At 42.8% G+C, this 22,795-nt stretch overlaps 1 protein-coding gene across 3 annotated transcripts in view; it reads right to left on the bottom strand.

Moving 5' to 3' along the window:
* Positions 1 to 1,090: 1,090 nt before the first annotated feature.
* Pde6c (phosphodiesterase 6C) overlaps positions 1,091 to 22,795 on the bottom strand; it is a 49,952-nt gene continuing 28,247 nt past the window's right edge. The window contains exons 12-22 of one of the 3 annotated variants that reach the window (XM_028773502.1): positions 22,382 to 22,528; positions 22,041 to 22,148; positions 21,583 to 21,692; positions 15,902 to 15,989; positions 11,430 to 11,530; positions 9,000 to 9,107; positions 8,834 to 8,897; positions 5,076 to 5,150; positions 4,903 to 4,986; positions 4,210 to 4,366; positions 1,091 to 1,358 (exon numbers count right to left, since the gene is read on the bottom strand). In XM_028773502.1, coding sequence (XP_028629335.1) covers positions 1,297 to 1,358; positions 4,210 to 4,366; positions 4,903 to 4,986; positions 5,076 to 5,150; positions 8,834 to 8,897; positions 9,000 to 9,107; positions 11,430 to 11,530; positions 15,902 to 15,989; positions 21,583 to 21,692; positions 22,041 to 22,148; positions 22,382 to 22,528 — 1,104 coding nt within the window. In that variant the 3' untranslated portion in view covers positions 1,091 to 1,296. Of the gene's footprint in view, positions 1,359 to 4,209; positions 4,367 to 4,902; positions 4,987 to 5,075; positions 5,151 to 8,829; positions 8,898 to 8,999; positions 9,108 to 11,429; positions 11,531 to 15,901; positions 15,990 to 21,582; positions 21,693 to 22,040; positions 22,149 to 22,381; positions 22,529 to 22,795 lie in introns of all 3 variants that reach the window. The other 2 variants (XM_028773503.1, XM_028773505.1) reach the window with 2 other exon arrangements.

Below are 22,795 nucleotides of genomic sequence, written 5' to 3'. Positions count from 1 at the left end.
CCCCCACCCCCCAAAGTAATCTTAACTGGTTTTTCTAGACTTTTTTGATAATAAGTTCTTGCCCAATTAAATACTTAATTTTGAATATTTTTAATTGATTTAATGATAAAATTATCCAGTAGTGTCTTACCAAAATTCTTTCAATAAGAGTAATATTAAAAGTATTCTTAGTTATATATAACAAAATAATTTATTTTAGAGTTTGAAAGGGAGAAAGCATAGGGAAAAATAGTTTTTTATAAACTGCTAAAAATATTTTGGACATCGTGCCATTATCAAAGGAGAAAAATAGGAGAGACTGCAGACTTCTCCCGACATTGTTCTTTGTTCTGTTTTCCGCACTGTATTCATATGCGTGGCTCATTCTATCCTGTATCTTCTCTGAATATGCTGATGAATGATTCTTAGTTTAGAAAGGAGAGGTATGGATCACAAGTCTGAGTGTTACAGGCTGAGGCCCTTCCCCTCACCAATCATATTGTAGGATGCTAATCTTCAGTATAACATGGTGAAGAGAAGGTCACTGATGAGGTAAGTATGACTGAAATGAAGTCATAGGAGTGAGTCCTAATCCAATAGAACTGGTGTCCTTATAAGCAAGGGACACAGAGATGCCCGTGTGACAACCTGGAGTAAAGGCCTTCTAAAGACCAAGGGGGCCTCGCTTAAAACCATGCACACTGGTCTCAAACTTCCAGGCTCCAGCCCAGTAGTCATGAGGAAATAAATTGCTATGGTTTAAGCCACCTGGCATGGGGTACTTGTTACAGCAATTTTAGCAAATGAATAACAATTAGTGATCTAGTTTATACTTGTTCCTCAGGCTGAGAAATGGCTCAGCAGTCACCAGCATTTGCTGTCCTCCCAGAGGACTTGGGATCTCAGAACCCATGGCAGACTGCTCACAGTTACCTGTAACTCAAGTTCCTGGGGATCTGAAGCCCTCTTCTGGCCTTCATCAGCAGTGGCACTCATGTCACACAGACTCAGATACATACATATAAATCAGTCTTAATATATACACACAATATATAAAACTTGTGACTCATTTCAAGATATCATTTTTTTTTATTTAAAACAAACTCATCCATTTTTTGTCACATTTTGTTTTTTGACCGAACTTTATTTAGCTCACAGGGTTTCTAGGTCAGCAATATTCTATGGATAGTCACATGGCAGTGCTTCTGAAACTTTCTCTTCTGTCACGTCATGGTCACTGGACAGAACTCAAGGAGGTTCTTTTGGATGGTTTTCTCGTGGAAACTAAGATGTTACTTGAAGTACAGACTGGTTAGATTATAACATTAAGCACGTTTTGGACTTTTTGTCTTCGGCGCTGCCTCCTAAGTCCGTGGCAGCTAGTGAAAGACCAGAAAAAAGCATCAGGAGTCAGTGTGATGCAGTGCTTGTATCCTTACATTCCCGTAGGATTTGTGTCAGATCTATAATAGTAGTAGTAGTAGCTTAGAACAACTCCAAAGGCTTTACTATTTAAAACAAATTATTTATTCACAGTTGGCTCACTTAAAAATAAAATTCGTGGGGCTGGAGCGATGGCCCAGCAGTTCAGATCACTTGCTTTTGCAGAGGGCTCAGGCTTCATTCTCAGCACTGGCATGATGGCTCACAACCACCTCTAACTCCAGTTCCAAGGGATCCGATACCCTCTTCTGACCTCTCTGTGCACCAGGCACATCATAGTGTGCATATACATGCAAGATATTCCTTACACACATAAATTGGGGACAATTTGAAAAAGAAAATTCAAGAGCCAAGGGTGGTGACAGACATATTTAATCACAGCACTTGGGAGGTAGAGGCAGGTGGATCTCAGTGAGCCTGAGGCTATAGTGAATTCCAGGACAGTCAAGGCTACATGCTGAGACCTTGTCTCAAAAACCAAACCAAAACCAAACCAAAACAAAACAAACCAGGTGTAGACACATCTGTAATCCCAGCACTCAGAAGGCAGAGTCAGGCAGATCTCTGTGCATTCTGTCTGGCTAGCCAAGGCTTCATAGTGAGGCTATGTTTCAAAAACAAAATATAGGTACATTTGATTAGCAGTTACACAGTCACCATCTCAGTGTCTGTCTCAGTGAGATTAAACAAGCTGGAATCTGAGCCAGTGGCACAAAACCTAGCCTACGGCTGGCACAATGATCTTCACTCTCAGTGAATTCTCTAAGTAATAGACAAAAATTAGAAATAAATGTATGCAAGTGAAGTGAAGAAGACCTGTGTGCAATCTGGGAGGAATTAGAGGAGAGGTTGGAATCAAAATAGTCCAAGCAAATGGTGTCTATGCATGAAATTCTCAAAGAACTGATAAAAATACTGTATTAAAGAACCTCCAATAAACTTAATAAGTAAACGTCAGGAGTCACTTGGAAAAGGCATCAGTATCATCAAGTTTCCTAGTCCTAAGAAATTTCTCCTCGTGGACTCATTCTCTTGTGAAAGACAACGTAACTTCAGAAGTGTAACAAATTCGTCAAAATCTTGTGTGTTCCTGGGGTGCAAGTCAGGCCTCCCTGAGTTAACTGCTACACCAAGCTTGTTCCCACTCCAGTAGCTATTTTACATATCCTAGTTTTTCTTCACCCACCTCTGCTCCTTTGTATGAGTTGGGACCTTAGCACATACACCCCCTTTTCAGGGGAGCCTTCCTAGTACACATCCTATGCACACTATAAGGCTCACTGTTTGGTTTTGTATTGGTTGCTTAATGTCCAGCTCTCCCTTCGGAGGGTAAGACTTAGAGAGAAGACCCGTGTCTTTCCCCAAGGCCTATCTGACACAGAACTGTGAGACCACACACCCATGAGTGCTTTAATGAGTGGGCACAGGGACATCAGAAAGCCCTGCCTTTATTTTGTTGAGGGACATCCATAACTTTGGATTCCCCACCCCCAACGAACAGTAAAATCTGATCAAGGAGTCCAGTTGTGTAAAAGCATCTTTCAGGGCCTTCTACACACAGAAGGCTCCTTTGCCAGAAGGAGTTGCTTCTGAAGCTTACGGTGCTAACCTTTGCAGATGGACATTAACATCCCAGGCTGAGGAAATAGCTCAGTAGGAGAAGAGCTTGCCACTCAGGCACAAGGACCCAAATTTGAGTCCCAGAATCCATGTAAAAAAAGCTGAGCATGGTGGTACATGCTAGCCCCAGTACTCAAGTGGTGGGGTTGTAAGGTAGAGACAGATAGATACATGAGACTAGCCAGTCAGCTTTGCCAAATAGAAGCTCCAGTTCAGTGACAAAACCTGTCTCAAATGACAAGGTGCACAGCTCCTCAGGCCCCAACCTTAATATGTGCACACGTGAATGCATGCATGCACATACAAGTACATACACTCACACACGTGAACAACCCACCACCACCCTCAAATTAGCATTGAAATTGAAATGCTGGGATTCAAGACTAGGACTTTTGCACATGCTAGGAAATGTTCTAGCATTGAGCTACAGCCCCAGCCCAGTGTGGGATTCAAGACTAGGACTTTTGCACATGCTAGGAAATGTTCTAGCATTGAGCTACAGCCCCAGCCCAGTGTTTCACTGTGAATATGAACATTCAGTCAAACAACTAATAATTAATTCATTTTAAGCATTTTAGCAGGCTTTCTGAAAGCAACGGTAAACCCGATAAGTGACTGCAGGGGTAGGAATTTCAAGCCAGAGTAAGTAGCACCATGAAGATATTTGGGAAACAAGCAAAGATTTGGAATTTCCTTCAAGCCACCCCAAGTGGTTTGTCAACTTTAACTTTACCTATAGGACTTCCTTAAAATGTCAATCTATAAAACCCCTTGTATAACCTAGAGAGAGTTTCCAGACATCCAGACAAGTTGTCCAAAGTTTCACAGCAAATGTAGGATGTCAGACTTGCACTGTTTTAATCTATTCCTGACTCCTGGCCCTGTGTTTTATTCAGAAGCCCTAGAGCCACCTTTGAGAGGGGTGCTAGTGCCCAGTTATAGTCCCTTCTGTATATGGACCACTCTGGACCAGTTGACTCCACCCAGAATTATGCATAAGATCTTGGGGGGGGCGCAAAAGAACCCTGAAAATCACAAACTTCTTACCTTACCTGCCTGCATCAGCAAAGCAGTTTCCTGTTAGTACTTAAGGTCTGTGTTTTTGTCAAGTGACACCCACCTGCCCACCCCTACACTCACACTTAGCAAACGCTGAACCCAGCTAACCTTTTCCATCCGAGGCTCCTTCTTCCCGCTTTCCCTCCTCCTCTTCAGTCACCCTCACCTTTGCCTCATATTCCTCTGCCAGGGATTTCCATTCCACCCTGTTATTCTGAAGGCCGTTCAGCATGGGTGTGATCTCTTTGTGAAACCGAGAGAACTCCTGCACAGAAGTTGAGGTGGGAGACTGGTTAATCAGATAGTTGACTTTCAGTAGTGTTCCCGTGTAGAAGAAAAGCTATGAGGCGGGCACTGCTTGGAGCTGCTGGGGTGGGTGAACCTGGCTGCTTCTGAAGCTTGGGAAAGGTAGATGCTCTTTGCTGTCTGTCAAGCAGGTCTGTGCATGGCTCATATGTAAGTTCTTGTACATTTTATTCCACTCTAAATAAATTAACATGAGTGCTCAGACTACTGGGGGTGGGGAGACATGACCTAATGGCTTTCTTCACTGGTAATTTTCTTACTTTAGGTAGTATTTATTTATTTATTTATTTATTTGATAAGGTTTTGCTATATAGCCCAGGCTGGCCTGAAACTTAGCATGTAGTCCAAGGTGACTTTGAAATCTTGACCCCCTGCTGCCTACGTGCTGGGATTGCAAGTGTGCACCACCACAACTGGCTCCCTTTAATTATAGTTTGAAAGAAAACTTCTCAATGAAACGATTATACAGTTCATTCAAATAATTTGTTTACATACCTTATATACAAAAGTACAAACAAAATCAATGAATCCCACTTGAAGTTTTGGGAGTTCATCCTTTTTGTTTCTGTCCATCATAGGCTAGAAAGAGAAGTAAATCCTTTTAAGGTGTTTTCCAGGGGTTTTGGGATGGTTTCTAATAAGTAACACAGTGATGAAGGGGTCTTTACAATCGGTTGCTGCTGCAGCACTGTTCTTTCCAGATCTCCTTGTTCCCAAAACTCATTTGCAACCAGAAGTGCTACCTGCAAAAGACAGAAGCATGGTTTGTGATACCCCTGCTAGCTGAGAACTCTCGTCATGTTAGCATGATATCCCAGGGTAGGATTTTCAGCCAGTGTTTGAGCTATTGTCAAACCATCTGCTCTGGAGCTATAAAAAGACATCTACAGGAGGGTTCTGGACCAACTCTGAGGGCAATGTCTTGAAGTTGTTTTCATCACTTCTCAGTGAAGAGGGGTATGGGAGGATGTTTAGTTTCTCAAACCAAACTGCCTTGGGCCCTCATGGTTTCCAGCCCTGTTTTAATCTCCTGTAGTCATCTTGCATAGGTCTGCATATGGTGAACACGCACACACACATATACACACATACACAGAGAGAGAGAGAGAGAGAGAGAGAGAGAGAGAGAGAGAAGAGGAGGTACACATGTATCTTGACAGCAGTGAGACGTTCATTCATATATTGAAAAACTAATACCCCCTGATGGGGGACACTGGTTAGCTTACCAACACTGGCATAAACCAGGCTTGCCAAGAAGGATGCCATAAGATATTGTCTTTCTGATGCTCGTGGTGCAGTGAGGACAATTTGCCCTCAGTGTGGTACGTACTACTACACTAACAGGCTTCCTGCTACGGATGATGGAGGGGGAAGGAAAGAGACACTTCTTGCCAGAGGGAGCAGCGTTTCTGTTGAGTGGCAGGTCTTTAGATTAAAAAGGTGGAGAGGGTTGTGTCCCAGGAGGAACAGACTGACTGAGGTTTATCCAAGTTTAGAGTGTGTGGTGACAGCTTGGGGTGATGGGGAATGACCCTAGGAGTGTGAGGTAGGGACAGGTAAGAAATGACAGGCATGTACACTTTATTTATTTATTGGGGAGGATGGACTTAGCTCTCCAGGTCAAAGCTTCCTTCTCTAGCAAATGGTTATTTCTGTATAAGTTTTATGAGAAGAAATTAGACTTCTTGGGTTTTTTTTTTTTTTTTTGTTTTTTGTTTTTTTTTTGAGACCGTGTCTTGTTATGCTACCCAGAGCCTTGAACTCACAGTCAGCCTGTCTCAGTGTCCCAGGTTCTGGTATTACAGGCATGCATCGTCATGTCCAGATCAAAAAAAAATGCATTTCTTAAAAACAAATAAATAAGTGCATTTGGAAACTTCTGCAGCATGTCATTGAGAATTCTTTCCAGCCGTGGAGTAGTCAGCAGAGCTTTCTAGATAATTCAGGTCAGAGGATGGAGAGGACAGCAAGACATGGATGAAGATCATCAAGGAGGCCAACACTAGACTTCCCATCAAAGACTGTATACATTTTTTTTCCTTTTTAGGATATGGTTCCATGTAGCCCAGGTTGGCCACAAATTGAATAGGTAGCCAAGGATGTCCTTGAACTTTTGATTCTCTTCACCACTAAAGAGTTGATTAGAGGCATATACTAACATGCGCAACTTATGTGGTGCTAGATTCTAAACGCAAGGCTTCCTGCCTTCTACACAGGCAGTCTCCTGACTGATAGATCCTCAGTCCTGGATACATTCTTAACAGAGGCCATGTTAGGTGTGACAGACAGAAAGGACTTAGAAATTAGAAATGATGATGAACTCAAGGGAGATCCTGGATGTCTGGTTTAATCATCACAGATATATATGCTGGAGTGATGGCTTAGTGGGTAAAGTGTTTGCAACACAACCCTGAGGAGCTGAGTTCAAATCCCCAGCATCCATGTAAAAACCTAGGAATAGTTCCAGGTTCAGTAAAGAGACCTTAACTCAAAAAACAAACAAAAACAAAACACACAAAAAAACCAAACCAAAACAAAACAAAAAACAAAAAACAACAACAAAAAAAACTGCAGAGAGCTTTTGAGAAAGACATCCCAACTTTGGCCTCTGGCTTCCATAGGCCCATGCATGGATGTGCACTCCTGCACACACACACACACACACACACACACACACACACACACACATTCACTAAGACTACAGAAGGAAGAGCATAATTTAAATGCTTCATTTTTCATCTGAGAGTGAAGCTCAGAATGAGTAACCTCAAAATATTTTATGCTGATGGAATTTGGCAAAACCTCAGAGCAGGTCACACTTGCCTTCCCCAACCCCTCCCCACTAAAAGAGGCTATGTAGCTTGAGAAAGACAACTTGAACTTGACTTTTCCCTGAAGCTGATCTGGCGAAGGGAGCTGGAGGCAGAGAAGCCAAGTCCCTGAGCAAGTGGCCTTGCTAAGGTCCCTGGGTTATTACCATTCTCCAGTTGTGTTTCTCCATGAACTACATTTTCATCAATTCTTGCATTAAAATATGTGAGGACACAGGGCCGGAGAAATGTCTCATTGGTTAAGAGTGAATGCTGCTCTTCCAGAGGACCTGGGTTCTGTTCCCAGCACTCACATCAGGTCACAACTCCCTGAAACTCCAGCTCTAGGAGGTCTTATGCCTTTTCCTGAGCTACACACACACACACACACACACACACACACACACACACACACAGAGCGTGTGTATCATGTGTGTGCATGTGTGTACAGATGTGTGTATGCATGGCCACATGTGCATGTGTTTGCGCATGTGTGTGTGTGTTTGTCTGTCTGTCTCTGTCCCCCTCCCTCCCAATTTATGTTTTTCAAATACACAAAGGTAACTTGCTTGAGTTTATTTATGAGGGCCCCGGGCCAGGTAAAACTTATATAAATGTATATTCTTTGCTCTTTGCAAACTATCTTTTACTGAGGACCCACAGCCACAAACCAGAGATGGCTGAAAACAAGGTGCTTGCCCTCTCCCACAGTGCAGTCTAATGACTTTTTCTTTCTAAATGTAATCAGGATGGGCAGTTGGACCAAAGTAATCCTGGCTCTACTGCTGATGGTTTCACCTAGATGTCACTGGAAAAGGGCAGCCTCTTCCATCTAGTTAATGAGAGGACAGGTAGCTAAGCATCCCCTTATCACACTCACCCCAAAGTAGGTAAAGAGCAGCCCTGAATGTGGATCCTCAGTCAGTTCCTCCCAGGAAGTGAGAGTACAGTGTAGAAGAGACTGTGGGTGGGAGCAAGGCCCCTAAGAAGAATGATCCATCCATTCCACTGGGGCCTGTTCTGACTTACCTCCCATACTGAGAAGATCACTCATTTAATAGGTCTTATTATGTAGACCAGGCTATCACTGAATCCTGTATCCTGCCTCAGCCTCCTCACAAGTAGGCTATTATAGGACTGAGCTATCATATCTGGAGAACGCTACATAAAATTTTATAGCTTGTTCAATAACAAGGAATTCTGCCCCCTTTCACCCTCACATTTTATTCCCAAAGTCTTCTGTTCTTTCCTTGTTCTGGGACATGATCCAGTGACCTGCTAGCCTGCTGCTGTTTGTAAACATAGAATAGGACTCTGGCGCTGTCAGAGATCACTGTGTGGCCTTTCATAGGATTTAAGCAGTGCTCAATGTGTGACAGGAAAAGAAATGTCACAGGACTTGCCTGTACAGAGGTACCTCCCAGGGCTTGGTGATGGCAGACATGTCACAGGTGTGTAGTGGGTCACAGGAGGTGTAACTGACAGGTCAAAGGTGTGTAACTGACAGGGCACAGGAGGTGTAACTGACAGGTCACAGGTGTGTAACTGACAAGTCACTGGTGTGTAACTGACAGGTCACAGGTGTGTGACAGGGAAGGAAAGGCTGTGGGACTTGCCTGACTCTGCACCTCCCAGGGCTTAGTGATGGCAGACAGGTCACAGGCGGTCATCATCATGGCCCTTATGAAGAAAAGAAGAATTACTAAACTAGTAAATACAAAATACCAAAAAGTACGACATGTGCTGTTTTGCTCAGAAGGAAGAAACATTCTGGCTGCTCACATGATGACCTCCTTTTTGGTGGGGTCGGCAGTTACGTATTTGATGGTTTCTTCTTCACTCTGCATCTGCTCACAGGTATCAACAATCTTTTGAAACATGGTTCTCTTCCTGGAAAAGATACAGCTGTGCAACAATGTTTTCCACAGAAAACAGCTCTTAAATGCTCGCCTTTCGTATTCTATGTTCCCATTCTGTCTTAGGCTGTCTGCCCAGCAGGGGCCAAGAGCCAGAGTAGAGAGCAGGCAATTCTGACTATCCCTGGCATAGAAAGGGCTTGAAGCAGAAAAAGTACAAACCACAGAGTGGGGAGAACCCAGGAACGTTTGGGTACAGTAAAAACCAAAAGTTCGAACAGGAAAAAAGCAAGAGACACAGAGGCCACGAGCTGTACCAGCATAGCACACACGCCCAACAGAAACACAGAAGCCAGTACTCATGGATGGCTGATCTCATTGGTAATTAGGAAAATACAGATCTAATCTACAGGGTATCATCTCATCTCAATAGGTTAGCAAATGAAAATCCAAATATGCCCAGATCCAGAGCCCTTCAGAGAATCCTGGCATGCTGCTGGTAGGATGTCAGTGGTAGAGCCAGATGCTGCAAAGAGGCATATATAAAACACATGCACATCCCCCATACTCCCGCTCCCAGGTATAGAAACTCACATATATAATGCACAGGGACCCGCAATGTAGCATCATGGGCAATCATGAAAATAAGACACAATCTGAATTTATATATGTGGAGGAGCGTAAGGGAATTATCTGTTCAACAGTTAAATACTGTACAACTAAGGCAAGTGAATTGGCACTCTGTTTTTGTTATTACTTGTTTATCTGTCTATTAACTTATGTGTGTGTACTGTGTGTGTGTGTGTGTGTGTGTGTGTGTGTAGGGATGGGAGGCAGGTGAGTGCACTTCTGTGTGTAAAAGCCGAGCTGGACATCAGATGTCTTTGCTTGATGGGTCACTACCCAGCCACCTTCTCTACCATCCCCCCTCCATGCTAGACTTACAGGTGCTTCCTGCCGCACTCAGCTTTGTGTATGGGTTCTAGGGAATGCAAGCTCAGAACTTCATACTCCTATGGCATTTCCTGAGCCTCTGGCCAGCGCTTTTATTAGTTCTTAATTGCATTGTTTTTTGGCTTCATCAGGGTCATGTCTTGAATCTGATGAGCTAGGGAATGCCTTATAATCCAGTTGCAGTGCCTCAACAGGAATATTTTAAACCATCTAGAAGAGTCGTGTCACCAAAGACAAATCTTTACACAATGCTGTGTGGGAAAAGTGAGTTGCAGAAAGATATCTGCAGACTGTCTGGTGTCATACATGGGAAAAAATCGCAACACACTCAACAGTACCACATAGGAGCAGGAGCGGAAAGGATGGGGCATTTCAGTACCAGAGGCTCTCTCTGGAAGGTGGGAGGACTTTTCGTGATGAAATGGGGATGGAGCACCCCAACTGCATCAGGATTTCCATTTCTGGCCTTAAAAACAGAGCTCTGAAGCACAAGAGACACGATGGGTTACCACTGGTGGGATGTGAGCCCTGGGTGTCTGGAAATCATCTTATTCTAAGTACTTGTCACAGCTGGACTATTTAACAGCTATATTTTCAAAAGAGGATTAGCGAGGCAAATTTTGGCAGTGCCAAAACATTGCCTAATGCTTAGATCCTATAAATAGCCCACCTCTTTCTAATCAATGTTCACCACGAAACCTTATATTTTACTTAGAAGAAATTGTGCAGACACTTGGCACATCTGGTCTCCTTGGCCCTCTGCTGTGTAAAACTCAAATTTTGTGAGTTTAGTTTGTATGTTAGAATCATCAAGATTGTTCAACCCAATTACTCTCACAGGATCAAATTTCTGAGCCTAAAATACCATATACTAGACTCTGGGCAAGCACTCTACCACTGAACAAGTCCAGTTAAATACTAGATTCTGAACCATGGTGAGTCACTAGGACACAAGGCCACATGGGCAACTTTGTGACATTATTCTTTAGGCAGTGCACATTGATCTCTTCTGTTTGAGCTTCTTTAGGTCACAGGTTACCTAACAGGAAAGGTTTGTGTTTTCAAAAATACATCTCCAAAATAAAGTTCACCATCAACCAACTATCTTGAGGAAAACTGGCATCTTGAAAAGAAAACAGATTTGTGAGCCTGTTCTAAAATATTTTATGTATGTGTGTATATGACCACAGAGGTCAGATGGGACATCATTCCCTCAAGCTGAAGTTACAGGCCTCTGTGAGCCACCCAGAATGGGTCCTGGAAGTCCAACTCCGGCCCTCTGCAAGAATATCAAATGCTCTTAAATAGTGAGTAGTTTCTCAATGTCTTTAAACTACAATGCCGTTCATGGAAGGCAGAACACAGGGCCCAAAGGCATCCTGACACCCAGTCTTGTACTTACTTGAAATAGAGTGCCAGGTCAGTGGCTATTATTGCAACCTCAAACAAATGGATCACTGTTTCAAACTGCCGCTTGCTTAGATTCTGGAAGATGTTTAAACTCTGTAAGATGAATAATCCACAATAAAACACAGCCACCAATTGGCCTTTGGTTCAACAAACTGACAAACAAACAAACAAAACAAACCACACTTAGTGAGATAACAGCCTGACTTTCTACCTTTTTTGATGTCTGTTTTTGTAAATAATTTATTTTTATTTTTACGTGCATTGCTGTTTTGCGTGTATGTATGACTGTGTGAGGATACAGGATTCCCTGGAGCTGGAGTTACAGACAACTGTGAGCTGCCATGTGGGTTCGGGGACTTGAAAGAGCAGCCACTGCTTTTAACCGCTGAGCCATCTCTCCAGCCCCTAATGTCTGTTTTTTTTTTTTTTTTGTTTTGTTGTTGTTGTTTTTCATCTCATGATTTAAGTAAATTTCTCTATTTTACTTTTGAGTAAGGTCATTTAAAATCTAAAAATAGGCTCAGCAACTCCACATCTATATGTTTAGAATAAATAAATTGTTCTCTTTCAGGACCATGTGGAAATAAAACAATAGGATAAAATCTTAGCTCTATTAACTGAGGCACTGTAGTAAAGGATTTCTGGGGATGTCCAATAGTTAGGCATGTGACACTGCTGACTGGCTCATTCTAGACTAACCATGAACCTACTCATTTCTCAGAAACTACCAACTACACTTGTACTCATATATGCAGGAAAAAATAATGAGCCTCTCCCATGGTCCTTAAACTGTTTTTTTTTCTTGCAGTATTTTACAAAGAATTAGTAGATTTTTTTTTTCTGAGTTTCTCATTAATAATCTCATGAAATGTGAATCAGTTTCATTTTTTCATTTTCTAGATTACTCAGACCAGGTATTAAAAGCCATGGTATTCTAGATGGACCATTTTAGTTGTGCAGGACAGAGGCCAGACGTACTGCCCAGTGAAGGCTATAGTGACAAATCACAGGACTATTCCATTGGAAAGAGAGCGGCAATGGTCTGTAGGCCTGTGTGGAGAGTCAGGAGGAATGTGCTGCAGACAGGAATACTGAACTGAATTCCAGAACAATAAGAGCAAATGAGTATTTCTTACCCCGCCCCTAGCTTCTAAGTGCTTCATGAATTCTCTTAATCAATGTCAAATCATAGCACAGAGACATTAAGCAACTGCTTTGGGTTAAACAGCCAGAACAGGGCAGACCTGGTATCTGAACCAATGTAACCTGTCCACACAGTGGGTGGTCTCAGCTTTTTACCCCACACTGCCTTTTGGCAAGAAGCCCACGGCCAGTCTCAGCCCCACTATTGATAGCTGTGTATTCTGGACACAGCTCAAACATCTGCCTTTGTTTTCTCAGTTGGGTAAACTTGTCCTTCCAACTGCCTACCACTTAGTCTGTGCTCAATAAAGACCTATAGAAGGTCACTTCCAGTGATGCAAACCTGGGGAATCTCTCAGAAATTAAAATTTCTATCAACTAACTCACTGTTGGATCTTTGTTATGATAATAGTACTATACTTTTGAGACCAACTCTAGGTTAAAATAAAATTAAACAAATCTTTAAACCAAAATCCAAATCTGGCTGTCAGTCATTCCAGAAGACTTTTGAGCTTTTGCCCAAGAACTCAACTTCTAGACATAACAAGTTTTCATGCAGGCCATCTTTTTATATCATCTGGAACAAGTACTGGCATTTCACAAGGTATATGTAACTGGTAGACAGAAATCTATCATTTGTTTTGTTAAAACGCTGAGTTCAAGCTGGGCAGTGATGGCACACACCTTTAATTCCAGCACTCAAGCAGGCAAATCTCTGAGTTCAAGGTCAGTCTGGCCTACTGAGTGAGTTCTAGGACAGCCATGGCTACACAGAGAAACCCTGTCTTGAAAAATCAACCAACTAACCAACCAACCAACCAATTAACTAACCAACCAAACAAACAGAAGCACATTGTGTTCATTGCTGCAACCATAGTCAGTGTTTTTAGATGGGTTGAATCAAGCAATAGCCAGCAAACTCCCAGATTTCAGGGGAAAAACTATTTCTACTAGGAACTGTTCACAGTGGTGCCATGAGACATTTCGGTCCAGTCTAATGTGGGTTTTGTCTTAATGTTTTGTTTTCTTTCTTTTTTTATTAAGATTTTATTATTTTTTAAGATTTATTTACTTATATATATGAATGTCCTACATGTATGCCTGCATGACAGAAGAGGGCATCAGATCCCATTACAGATGGTTGTGAGCCACAGTGATTGCTGAAATTGAACTCAGGACCTCTGAAAGTACAGACAATGCTCTTAACCACTGAGCCATCTCTCCAGCTCCTAGTTTGTTTGTTTTTTTTTCTGCTTTTTGTTTGTTCGTTTTCTTTTGAGGCATAGTTTTGTGTAGTGCAGGCTATGTAGCCAAGAATAGCCTTGTATTCCTAATGCTCTTTCCTCTACCTTCCAAGTGTTGGGATTATCATGGAAGGCATGCCACCACAACACCATGCCACCAGACTATGTCAGCGAAGTTCATCCAGTGTTAATGGAATGGCCATTTCTGGGTGGTAGAATTTGTAGGCCATCATTATCATTCATATTTTTCTTCCATATTTTACCTATTGCTTGAAATTTTATAGTGGCCATAGGTGTTTTCTTTAATCCTAGGCTATTAATTCTTAAAATATATAAACACAATATTTCTGCTCTCTATCCCTGCAAATTGTTCGGAAAACATTAAGTAGAGAGAGGCAGGTGGCCAAAACAAACCAAGAGGCCTGGTCTCTAGCCCAGGTCTAGCCAGACCAGCTCCTAATTGCTTAGCTGCTATATGTATTTATGTATGAGTGGAGTGGAGATGCATGTATGTGAGTGTGTGTGTGTGTCTGTGTGTGTTTTCCTACAAACTTGACTAACAATGTCTCCACCTATTCACTCAGATCACAAGCTGATTCCTGTCTGGTTTGGAATATAGGCAGTCCTGTTCACCAAACTCTATGAAAGATAAGAACATTTCAGTTCAGTGTATTATAATATGAGAAACAAAATGTCTGAGGGATGCCCACAAGAGCCAAGATTGCTGAATAAATTCCAAGGATTTCTTAAGTTAAAAATATGAAAACTTTTAGTGGGCTTATTTCTTTACAGAATAATAAAAAGAGGCATATATTATTAACTAAAAGTGTCAATTTTTTGTGGTCAATTTGACTGCTCATAAATGGGCTGTGTGATTGTGTTGTCTAGCAACCATATTGACAAAGCTTTAAACATTTGCAATTAGAGGTTGAATAGCATTGTTGACAGGTCCTTGAAAAGACAGTGTACATTACTGAAAGGCAATATTCCTTTTTAGAAAGAATAATAATCGTTTACGTAGCCATCAAAGCCAGGTGTTCTAGTTTGCGTCTCTGATGTGGATCAACACCTTAACCCAAAGCAATATGGAGAGGATAGGGTTTGTTTTAGCTTGGAGATCACAGTTCATCACTGGGGAAACCCATGGAGAGAACTTGAGGTGGGCACTGACAGAGGAACCCTTCTTCCTGGCTTGTTCCTCAGACTCACTCTCAGCAAACTTTCTTGTACAACCCAGAAGCACCTGCCTGGGGGTGGCACAGCCCGCAGTGGGCTGGACTCTCCTAAAACAATCAACAATTAAGAAAATGCCTCATAAACAGGCCCACAGGCCACATTGATGGAGGTGATTCCTCAACTGAGGTTCACTTCCCCAAGGTGTGCCAAGAGCAGCCTTCACACCAGGTTAGACTGCAGAATAAATAACATAACAAACAAACAAACAAACAAACAAACAAAGATAGAAAAGTGTACCTCTATTATAAATTGTCAAACCCCAGAAGGAAAACCATGTAAGCTACTAGGTGCCTTCCAAGTTACGTGGTGGGATACTTGGCAGAAGGTCTTTAAATATTATTTGCCTTAAAAAACACAGTGTGAGTTGGGCAGTGGTGGCACATGCCTTTAGTCCCAGCATTCAGAAGGCAGAGGCAGAGGCAGAGGCAGGCAGATCTCTGTGTTTGAGATCAATCTGGTCTACTGAGTTCCAGGACAGCCAGGGCATGCCCCATGAGTAAGAAAAACAGTGGCTGCATAGCTGTTACTCCCCCCCCCCTTTACACTTATAAATAGATGCTTCAAGGTGGACATAGGCCTGCCACATTGTTTACCTATGGGCCCAGAGATCCTGTGACTTTCCATGCATCTTTCCTTCTTTCCTTACTTACACCTTGGCATTTCAAAACCCACATGCAGTATAGCAACTGTCAATGGGCTGAGATAGGGATCTGTGAACTATCCTTGTCTAAGGATATACATTGCCAGTGTCATAACTGAAGCCTGCCCTCTTCCCAAGTACTTGGGGTAGGTAGTCTTAGATCCAGAACCTGAAAGCTTCCTCAGAGAAAAACTCTCGTACCTCATCCTGCAAGAGAGTCTTGCTATATTCCAGGTGATGTCGCTCTAAAATGGAAGTCCCATGAAGCCTTGCAAGTGGAGACGTGGACCTAGGAAGAAGAGGATACGGGAGAGCTGCATCTGCTCAGAGATTATACAACAATCCATATAATACAGTGTCTTTACTCTTCTTTTTAAGTTTAGTTTCAATTAGACAAGAACGAAAGGTTTAAATCTTTTCAAGAGATTGCAGTTTATCACCTCTAAATAGGATATATATTCCGTACCCTCTCCTCTCATGGCTCAGGTGTCACTATGGAAAAGGGAACAGTTCTAAAAGCAGAGATCAGAAAGAGTCTAAGAACCAGAGGTGTAGCTGCCTACAAGAAACTACTGACTTCTAGACACAGCACAGTGACTGCACATTTGAACTCACAAGACCTGTGCAAGCCCAAGCCAGACGAACCCTCAGCATGGAGTGAGAGTTGAGCACAAAATCTCATTCCTGGGTTAGAACTATTGGCAACTGTCAACTGCTGGGGAAAAAGTGGTCAGTTTTCTCTAACTGTGCAAATCCTGATAAGTTGATCAGGCCCTAGTAGAAGACCACATTGGAGAATATTTGGACAGCACAAATTGGTTTTGGTAGGGGAAAAAAAGACATAAAGTTGGGTGGATAGGAAGAGGGGTAGATCTGGGAAGAGTTGGAAGAAGAGGGGTAAATATGATTAAAATGTATGCAAAATTCTCAAAGAACTAATAACAAATTGTAAAACTTTTAATTAGTCAAATTTGTTATGGGGAAGTTAAATATTTACTTACTCTCTAAATAACTCTTTTTTAATACTGCCTGGCTCTCTATTCTAAATTATTATTATTATTATTTATTTTATGTATGTGAATACACTGTAGCTGTCTTCAGACACATCAGAAGAAGTCTTTGGATCCCATTACAGATGGTTGTGAGCCACATGTGGTTGCTGGGAATTGAACTCAGGACCTCTGGAAGAGCAGTCAGTGCTCTTAACCTCTGAGCTATCTCTCTAGCCCTCGACTTTTGACATATTACCGCTACAGAGCTGGGGAATGTTCCACTACACAGAGACACTGCCAAACAACAGACAGCAACATGTTCATCTAAATGACAAGCAGTTTAAAAGCTCAGAAAATGGGGCACATGGATACCTGGGCCCTTAGCCTTAGACCAATGCATCCAGGACACACAGCACAAGCAAAGAACTGTTTAAGAATACTTATAATATATTTAGTGTTCAGGAAGCAATTGAATACATCAGTTGGAAAGGGATGTTGGGAATAACTAGCTTAGACTCTTTAAAAATAACCATCCTGAGAGACACAAAAAAGCAAAGAAGCTACCCTAGGTTAAAGGAGATTAAAGATATTCAACAATGATATGCAACAAAGGACTCTTGATTATATCTCAGATCAATTGATGGGTGTGTGTGCAGTGAAGGACAGTATTAAGATAACTGCAAAAAGTCCAAACAATTAGTTTGTATCACCTTAGTATCACACAGCACAACTGGAAAATTTCCTTGGGGTGGGGGTGGGACTGTATGTCTCTCTGGGTATACCCATCTTATGCTTGGGAAGCACGTGCTGAAATAATTAGGAACAAAATGCCTGGCTGTCTGCAGATGCTTCACAAATACTTGAGAAAAAGAATTGATATATATGTATATGTATTTATACATGTGTATTCATAGAGGAAAACTAATTTGACATGGTAATTTTCCAGGATGGGGATTTTTGGAGAAGTTACTGGAGGTTTTGAAGACATATTAAAGATTCAGAAAAAAATATATAATTCAGTAACCACTTTCTATTTTTAGAATGTCTGGCCACAGTGAGCTTGACGTTTAGAGCCACCTCTTTCAGACTGCTGTTGCCTAATTGTGCAGACAAAAATAACCACAGGAAGTTTGGCCCACAGAAATGACATGTGCAGTTTGATCATTTAACTTTCTGGGTTTCCTTATCTTCCAGAGAATAATCTTTGAAGGTTAAAATTCCAACAGAGGTGATGCTTCTGCCCAATTGACTGACATTCAATTGTTCCATAGGTATTTGAGGCCATGTGAGCCCTTAGGAGACCATCTACAATATTCTCTGGGAAATTTTGAGGTGATAGTTTGGTGACCAAATGAGAGACCCAAATAAAATTTATCTTAAAATTCAAGAAGTAGAAAATGATGTGATTTGTGCATGAAGAACGGGGAGATTGGTTCTGTAATTGTCTATAAACAAATGGTCACTGAGAACTTCAGAGAAGACTTGAGGTGAGAAAGCCAGGCCAAGGCAGTGTGAGACATCCATCTGTGGAAGCCTACTGACAGCTGGCTGGAGATTTCAGCCAGTCAGGTGGGAAGGCACCTCACAGACTTTCCCGTCAGTGTTGGGATATGGATTGTGTTCATCCAGCTTTTACTCAAATGGTTGGGATGAAGTGTCCAAGAGTGTGGCTTCATTGACAGTCTCATGGTTGATTCCCTGAAGAATCTCTCTAGTCATGTGTCAGGAGACCCACCCTTGCTCCTTTCTGAAGCACAATGTTACCCAGGCTCAAATGAGCATCAGTGGAAACATGACTATCTGATTTCCACATGACAAAAAACCTGGGGGGAAAAATCGTAAGTGGTAGTCTGACAAGTGTGGCTTAAATGGACATTTCAATTAAGAGTACATTAAAGAATTAAGCTCTGGGAAGACGGTTCACTGGGTAAAGGTGGTTGCCACCAAGCCAAAGTTTGATACCCACAGGACCCACATGGTAGGAGAGAACTGACTCCCCAAAGCTAACCTCTGATCACCGCATGTGTACTGTGGTGCTCATGAACACACACACACACACACACACACACACACACATTCAATAAATGTAATTTGAACATTTTTGAAGACTTTCATTTTAAGGAGATGAAATTTCAGAACGGTGAAATACAAAGTAGATTATCATGTCAAACTTTGGCATCCACAGTTTGGAAATGACGTAAAAACGCTGGAGCGAATGGGGACAATCATGGTAAACAAACTCTGGTGGGAGCTGCTGTTCACAGAGCAGCTCGTGCTAGTTGGTGTGCTGCATACCTGTAATCCCAGCATGCAGGAAGCTGAGGCAGGAGGATCATGAGTTTGAGTCAGTTTGCACTACGCAGCACACCCCTCCTAAGTACACCCCTCAAAGTTTTCAAGACCTTTGTGTGTTCAACCTGAGAGTAAAATACTTTGGGAAGAAAGAATGAAGATGTTGTAATTCTCTCCAATAAAAGGGGCCAATGGGTGAGAGACCATGCTTATTCCTGCAGATCCAAAGACCCAAACCAGGAGAAATAGAAATTACATATAAGATCAATTCCAGTTCAATATCATGGAGAACATGCCATCATCAGAATCATCCAAGAATAGAGAGAAGGCTGTGCCGTGTGAGCAAATGTGTTCTCCATTCTGGAAAGCAATCAAGTAGAGACTACAACATACAGGGAGGTGTACAGGGGGCATCTATAATTCTTAATATTTTTCTTATCACTGCATTTGTCCTAGGAGATGGAAATACCAGAGAACCAAACAAGAAGACAACAAAGGGGATGAGAGGGAAAAGAAATCTACAAGTGTACAAAGGTTAAAACAAAGCCAACTGGCTGGGGAAAGGACGTGAGCAGAGTCCACAGGAACTCAGAGGGGCAATAAAAATGTGGAATTGGGAGCTTTCGGGTGTTGTCAGAGGGCATAGTCTGTGAGATAAGGCAGTCAGACATCCTGGAGTCGAGTGATCAGACCAAAGGTGCAGAGTCAAGCCTGGAGGTGTCCCCTGTGTCCCACAGCTTCTGGTCACTCTGCAGGTGGTCTTCCTGCTACCATCAAAGTGAGAAGAACAATCCAGTCTTAGCCAGCTTTTCCAATGAATTCTGAGTAATCCTTCCAGGACAACTAAAGGGACTCTCTGGCTTTTTCTTTCTTTTTTCTTTTTTCTTTTTTATGAATAGTTAGTTTAAGACTTAAGACTGCATTTGAGTCCATGAACTTAATGGATCTACCAGAACATGCCACCTGTGCTGAGGCTGAAGAAGACGGGCGGGCTTGTCCCCAGTCTGTTATCAAGAAACTCTTCTGTGGCCACACATTCCTTCTGCCAAATTTGCAGAAAACAAATGGCTGGGAAATGCCAACAGCTTGGATACCATGCCAATGGTGAAGCCGGGATGTGTCTCCATCCACTTCAAAAACCCCAAAGCAAGAAGGGGCCCCATCGAGCTCTGCTGCTGACTATAACCTAAAACAGCTCTGACTTCATCTGTCTGAGTCTATTTACTCATCCATGAAAGAGGAACGACGTGCGGCATTGGGAGGTGGAACCAGATGAGGCCTAAAAGAACTTAGGTCAGCCTCTGGCTCACACAAGGTGCTCAACACCACAGACATGGCAAGACTCAACTGTGATCCCAACTGAGAGGAGAAGATTATGAGGTTAAGGCTAGCCTACTCTACATGGCAGGACTATCCTGGAAAGAGAAGGACAGAAAGAAGAAAAGAAAGAAAACTAAGTGAAAAAATAGATACCCAATAAGTCTTAGGTTTTTTTTTTTTTGACACAGAATGTGAGTGTACTCCATTGACCCCCAGGACCCTTGCCTTAGTAAGGACAGAACGGCCAGCTCAGGCTTGCTGTCCTGGGATCAAGCTCCAGTGGAGGTGCTGCTTTCAAGATGAAGATTGACAGCACAGTTGTTCAAAGTGTGAAGAGACTGTTCAGAATGCGCTTCTCATTCACAGAGAGCCTTTGTCTCTAGTCCCCGATACATGGGTTTCATGGAAGTAATCTCACTTGACCCCCACAACAGTCTCTGAAAGGCCAATGTTAGAGCCATTTTCAAGTCAAGAAACTGAGTCTCAGAATAAGCGAGTTGTCTAAGTACCAGGAAGTAGTTGGAGCCCACAGACCCACAAACCAAAGCCTATGGTCTCCGGAACACTTCACTACCTCTGGAGGATGGTCACGTGGTAGAACTGAGGGAGACGAGCGGCTGAGGATTTTATATCCTTGATTCCATTCAATCTTTGCAGCTGCACACCATTATTGTAGTCTCTACTGCCCAGATGAGGAAATCAAGGCTTGGAAAGAAAATGACTTACGAATCTAAATCTGCCTGACACAGTCTGCATCTGTATCATTACCCTTCCTTCCTTAGAACAAGAGAAGGAGGTGGCAGGGCGTCAGGCTAGAAGACCAGCTGAGAGAGGGAGTGGAGGAACATGGCAGGACTGAAGAACTGAAGGATTACAAGCCCCAGAAGACATGTTTTCTAGCTTGATCAGGGGAGCAGCTCCCTGGATATACAGGGTAAGCCTAAGATTAATCCACTAGGACATTTGGATGTGATACTCTGATTAGTTATGTGAACAAAGCTGAGAGGCCTCAAAAGTGGAAGCAGGGTGGCAGAGGGAGGGATGGAGGGAGGGAGGAAGGGAGAGAGAGAGAGGTGTAGACACACACTATGGGAAAAGAGCAGATGTCACAAGCTTGTAGCACTCAGGAGGAATACGACAGTCATGAGACTATAAAAGCAGCAGGAGAAGTGGCTGGGCTGCAGATCATGGAGGATGGGGGCCGGAGATCTTCCATCCCTCCCCAGCATCTTCCAGCATCCATCAGCACAGGCCAACACAGTGCACACACTTACTTACTTCATTTGGTACAAGTTATTGGTGCCTCTGTGGTCAATGTCATGGCAGAAGGCAGCAGCAAGCATGGCAAAAGCTTCAAGGTCTGTGTAGTATTTCTTAAGTCTCCCCGTCTAGAAAGATGTATGAACACACTTATAGAGGCCAACACATCTGACTCCAGGTGTAACCCAGTGTGCCTGCAAGGAACGGGGGCCGCCACATTTCTACCAAAGATTAGTTTTTTATTTAGTGAGTCTCGTGGTGTTCCTGGCAGTTTCAAAACCAAGCAGATATCTGGGATGCATATGAATTTCTGCTCGATAATCTAGCCAAGTTCCCAGGAAGACCCACATCTCTGGCATCGACTGGAGAAGGGTTGGAGTCTGTGGGATCATGACCCAACAGGACATATCCATTTCTCAAGAGGGGAATATTCAGAGTTGCAAGGACTTTCAGTGGCTTACAGCATCAGTACTTACCATTAACAAAGTGAACATGGTCTGGCCCACATTGAATCCATGCCGCCAGTTGTGGTACGTGACAGGGCGGTACCCTTTCCGAACTGTGTACATCCACCTTGTAAGAACCTGTTACCAAAGGCAACAACACCATTCAGACTTTAGAACAGGACTCTAAGGGGTAGGTGGCCTGGGGCACGCTTATCTAAGATGGTATGCTGGCGCTATTGACAGTTTAAGGCAGCACATTCACAAAGTTAATGATAGTTTGAAACCCTAACTCTAGCTAATCTTTAGAATCGCAGGAAACATCACTGAAGCCCAGCAGCAGAGCCAGCTTTTCGAGGGAAACGCCACCTGACCTCTACAGGTACTTTGAATTTCTCCACCACATTTATCTCCAAAAACAGCCGCAGTCCGCATCTAACCAACTCGTGCTCTGTAACGGGGAAGTCACTGAAACAGAACTCGTACAGGTCTGATGCTCTTGGATCCGGCAAGTCCTCCTTCTGTTGAAAGGACAGATTGTTTCACAATACATTCAGCCTATAGCTCATCATGCTGTACACCCATTATCAGTGGTAAAGTGTTGATAGGAGGGGCTGCGGAGGTGGCTCAGCAGCTTGAGGTATTTGCCCCCAGGCCTGGTGACTTGAGTTCAACCCCTGCCTCCATGAGTTATTCTCTGACCTCCACGTGTGAACCATGACACATGATCCACCTCTCCCTCTCTCTCTCTCTCTCTCTCTCTCTCTCTCTCTCTCTCTCTCTCTCTC

The sequence above is a fragment of the Grammomys surdaster genome, unplaced genomic scaffold (assembly GCF_004785775.1).
Source record: "Grammomys surdaster isolate TR1022 unplaced genomic scaffold, NIH_TR_1.0 229, whole genome shotgun sequence".
In the NCBI taxonomy this organism is placed as follows: Eukaryota; Metazoa; Chordata; class Mammalia; order Rodentia; family Muridae; genus Grammomys; species Grammomys surdaster.
This window is presented reverse-complemented; position numbering and strand designations above follow the sequence as displayed.